Source organism: Phytophthora infestans, genomic scaffold, assembly GCF_000142945.1.
Source record: "Phytophthora infestans T30-4 supercont1.51 genomic scaffold, whole genome shotgun sequence".
NCBI lineage: Eukaryota > Oomycota > Peronosporomycetes > Peronosporales > Peronosporaceae > Phytophthora > Phytophthora infestans.
The window spans coordinates 1,104,688-1,109,211 of record NW_003303708.1 but is presented as its reverse complement, the minus strand read 5'-3'; the positions used below and the strand labels follow the sequence as shown (position 1 = coordinate 1,109,211).

Here is a 4,524-nt window from a genome sequence, read left to right as displayed (position 1 = left end):
TGAAGCTTATATTAGTAATATTAATACTATTAATATCGTCTTTATTTTGAAAAGTGTGTGGAAAATAACATCCCAGAGCTCTTACAAAATACTGGTCTGTGAAGTCTACATTAATAATAATAAATATCTCTATTTGAGAAGTGTGTAGAGCTCTTAGAAAATAAAGTGGTTACTGTGCCCGATTTCAGTACATACGACAGGTTTTGCGCAATAATCAAGTATCTCCTGGCTGTTTGCATCCAATCGATGTGTTTCGTGCTCGGCAAAACTGTTTAGCTTACGTCCAATCGCGAGGGCGATAGACGGTCTGATCGTGCGACAGATCCAGTCAGTGTCGCAGGTCGGCAGGTATTGCCCAATCAGGGCGCGAGTTAATTGTGTCACGCTTTTGGATATAATTGTAATTTTAGCATAGTTAGGTCGAGTCAGAGAGGTAGGCGCGGTCGGTAGGATAGGAGGAAACTGTATAAGACAGGCCGAGTGTAGCCATGCGAAAAGGCAGGAAAAAGCAGCAAGACGGGGAATGCGACGGACTGACGGACGGACAGACCGACAGGTTACAAGGTTAGAAGCGGGGAGATTATGCTCTGGGTTTTACAATGACATCAGAAATAGTTTTTAGGCATCGTTTGCTACAATTGCTCATTATGTACTTTGGTTAGGCAAGTTGATTCCTCCAATCGAGGAAAGTCACCACTTTTATATCATCATGGAACTTAGTCCTCGTGGAACGGCACGCATTAGCGAGATATTTGAGCATTTGACTGTTTAAACTCACTCAATGTTTGAATATGTATGTGTATTTTAGCTGTTTGACCGCGTGAAATCTCGGGAAAATGCGTCTCCGGAAGATGAAGTGAAGAATATCATACGCATTTTGGCATCGTTTGCTCAGTATTTGCACTTTCACCGTATTTCGACTACCACATTTACTTCGAAGTATCATGTTTCGTACTAATATATTACAAAACCTACACTTTTACAGCAAACAATGTCAAACTAGAGAATATCCTGTTTGAGATGCTGGATAACGGCGGACAGCTCAAACTTGCAATTATGGGCACTTTCAGCTGCTCTATCACTATAACGGTGGTAAGTAGTGGAACACCGCTGCATATTGAAGCACACATAGTTTTCTGAGCAAAAAATGCGTAGTTTTCTGAGAAATCTACTACCACCGTTGGGCAATAGCTGGTAATAGCTATTGCACAACGGTGGTTGTAGATTTCTCAGAGCACCTTCTCATAATTTTTCTTGTAAGGCCTCATACACACAAACCAAAAGTCATCGTCGAAGCCGAAGCTGCAAGTGGTCGATACTATGCCACCTCTAACGCGGCGCAAAAAGAACGCTAGGGCTTGAAATCGACGCCTGGATGGGTCTTTTTGGCGCAAACGTTTACAGCACGAGAAAGTCGACCCTGGAAGCAGCGACGAAGAAGACGTTGGTGGCATCCAGTATCGCAACCGACAAGGCGGAACGAACGCAACGCAGAAATCGAATACGAGATCGAAAAGCTATATGCTAAGAGATGGATCAACGACTCCACCTTCTATCTGGTACAATGGGTAGGTTATCACGAGCTCACGTGGGAGCCGGTTACCAATCTACCGTGGCAAGCTGTTCGAGCGAGAAGTGATTGCATCAGTGTGGCTCTACCAGTCTACACGGGGGCGACGACGCAAACTTCGACGTGAAAGCCCAACTCGCCGCAGTCGTCGCCTCAATCCACGAGATTGAGCAGGGGTTCTCGCAACTTAAGTTCTGGATTATTGAGTGTTGTGCCATGGATTGACAACTGCATAGGAGGATGACTGGATGTAGCTCGTAAGATGTGATCTAGTATCCTAAACTTCCGGAATTCAGCGAGAAAGTTGCTAAGCGTACGATTTCTTTTTGTATCAGATTCTATGCAGTATTGACGCAGGTACCAGAATTCTACGTATTTCTGGATAGGCAGTTTCCTACGATTTAGCCCACTCTAATTTTCGTGTCAGATACAAGACCTCATCCTCTGGCACCGTTCGATTGGAATTCAAGTGCTCCAGTCGACTCATCCACTGCCGCCCAGTCCAAGTTACAAGATGAAGATGTCAATTACTGCGATCGTTGTGCACTTGTCTATTTGGTGTCGTTCGTGTCAGCCGACCATAGTTCCCGTGGTCGACGATGGGACCTCGGACGAGTTCAATGTGGCCAACCGCAGCTTCCGAGCTGGAGATGATCATATCTGGACTCCTCTGGAGAAACCCGACGGTGTCAATGGAGCTCTGGAGCTTTATTCGCACAATATGACGCCTACCAAGTGCGATGACGACGGAACCTGCTGCTTCTTCATCAAAACTGTCGATGAGGTCAATTCTAGCCATGTATACAACATGTATACTCACCTCCCAAGCTTCACAGACGTCAACTTTTTCTACCGAGGTACAATGGTCAAATCTTGGAATAAATTCTGCTACCAAGGAGGGATGTTAGAAGTACGAGCACAACTTCCGAGAGCTACTTCCTGTAAGTCAGGCAACCCCGATATCGCTCTAGGAAAGGCTGGATTAGTCGCCAACAACAAATTTTATCCGACGTGGCCAGGAATTTGGATGCTTGGGAACCTCGGGCGAGTTATTTCTCCGCTTCGACGAACCGCATATGGCCGTACTCGTATGATGAATGCGATGCCGACGTGTTGAACCCGAGTTTCCAACGGATCAGTGCGTGTGACGACAATCCAGGCTACGGTTTGAACCCCAACCAAGGTCGTGGAGCTCCTGAGATCGATGTTCTGGATGGCGGAGGGTTGGCTATTTCATCTTCTCCGCAAATTGCACCAGGAATGCCAGACGACTACGACTTTTCCCTGTGGATACGTCAACTGGAGACTTCAGCTACTGTTTGTACTCCTACACTGCTTAACACCAGGAGCAAATTATATCGACGTACCAACAGCTTATTACGGGAAGGAACGTGGTCACAAATCCTGGTATCAAGGGTTACGCTACGCTGCCAACAACTATTGCAAGCAGAACGCAGAGGAGAAACAAGACTACGCCACATTTGCAGCGTCAGTGAAAGCTGGTATTACCGAGAACACTTGTGCTGTGGATACATGTCCAGCTTCAGGCGATGTGAATGCTGAATTGAGTCTGATTGTCGGCAAAGGGAAAGATCACTGGGGAATTAACTCGAACGGCACGTGTTATCCGCTGATCAACTCGTACATGGGCTCGTACTTGTGTGATCCTGACAATATGTTCTCCAGTGTGCCAGTCCTCGCAATGAGTCCCACTACACCCCAGTCCAATGCGATTAGTGCATTTAACTATCAGAATGAATGCAATCTGCGTCGAAATTGGCCTATATTTCGGCGCGTTACACGGGTTTCTAGGACTACCAAGGTGGAGTGGGGTTACAGGGCAAGAATGGAGTATGTTTCCGCTGGATGCTCCACGGCGAGCCTCTGTTCGAAGTCACGACGGATTCGATCGTCAACGTCCTGCAGAATGCGAAAAAGAACAACCCGAAGAAATAGGAGCCTTTGTATGTGATTTTCAACGTGTCGCTGTCCAGTTCTTGGTGTGCGACGCCGCCCAACCCAGGCAAGGAATGTCGTGGTGATGGAAAAGATCCTGTGACGAACGTTATCTGCGACTCGTTCCCGATGTACATGAAGATCGACCACATCCGTCTGTATCAGGACTTGGCGACGGATCTCGAAGCTGATAATTACATGCAAGTTGGTTGTGATCCAGCGAGTCATCCGACTCAAGAATGGATTGAAGCCCACATCGACGAGTACGAAGATAATGATAATAAGTGGGAGGAAGTGGCTGGCAAGGCGTTCTGCGAGACCAGCGACGACTGCACGATTGGTGGCACTTTGAGTCGAACGGCTCTAAAGACTGGGAAATTGTTCAAGTAGCGTTGCGAATGTATGTATCATTCGTGGGGTGGACCACGATGCACCACCGCCATCTCTGGCTCCAGTTCTACGGAAACTAGTTTGAAGAGCAGGACGTATAGCCCACCGATGGAAGCGTCGATTGCTCTCGCTGTTGTGGCCTGTTTGCTGTCTTTAACGTCCGTATCGTAATGGACTCCGATCAAGGCACGAACTCTGGTTTACGGGGTTCTGAGAAACATGATGGCTGCCACCAGTAACAGCATCTACGTCACAAGGAGCAACATTTTTCTTGTCACCGAATGATCGTATTCAGCTCGCACAAATTATTAAGGACATAATTGCTATGAGTACGGAAGCTAACTCAACCAGTCCCATGACGACCGAGCACATTTTCGGACTTCTATAGAGTATCGCGACCAACCCGGCTTTGCTGTCCAACGTTGCGGGTATGATTTCGGCTGCGAGAAGTGGTAACAAGGGTGCATTGGCAGGTCACGTGGTGGTTCTGTTGCGTGCATCACTTCCTGCAGCTATTCCTTCTCAGTTGCTGTCCCAGTCGCTGCTCCTGCCCCCGTTTCAGCTCTGATGATGCCTGCTGTAGCTACTACGAATGCTGCCGCTATGGG

The 4,524-nt window shown here is 47.4% G+C and overlaps 1 protein-coding gene across 1 annotated transcript in view; it reads left to right on the top strand.

Annotated features, from left to right (window-relative positions):
- The window catches only part of PITG_16750 (uncharacterized protein), a gene marked incomplete at both ends in the record, with an annotated part of 4,493 nt that extends 188 nt beyond the window's left edge, over nt 1–4,305 (top strand). The window contains 7 exons of the mRNA XM_002896923.1: nt 303–348; nt 809–911; nt 986–1,092; nt 1,356–1,568; nt 1,998–2,427; nt 2,944–3,421; nt 3,565–4,305. Of these exons, the coding sequence (XP_002896969.1) occupies nt 303–348; nt 809–911; nt 986–1,092; nt 1,356–1,568; nt 1,998–2,427; nt 2,944–3,421; nt 3,565–3,916 (1,729 nt within the window). The remainder of the gene's footprint in view (nt 1–302; nt 349–808; nt 912–985; nt 1,093–1,355; nt 1,569–1,997; nt 2,428–2,943; nt 3,422–3,564) is intronic.
- Nucleotides 4,306–4,524: the final 219 nt, after the last annotated feature.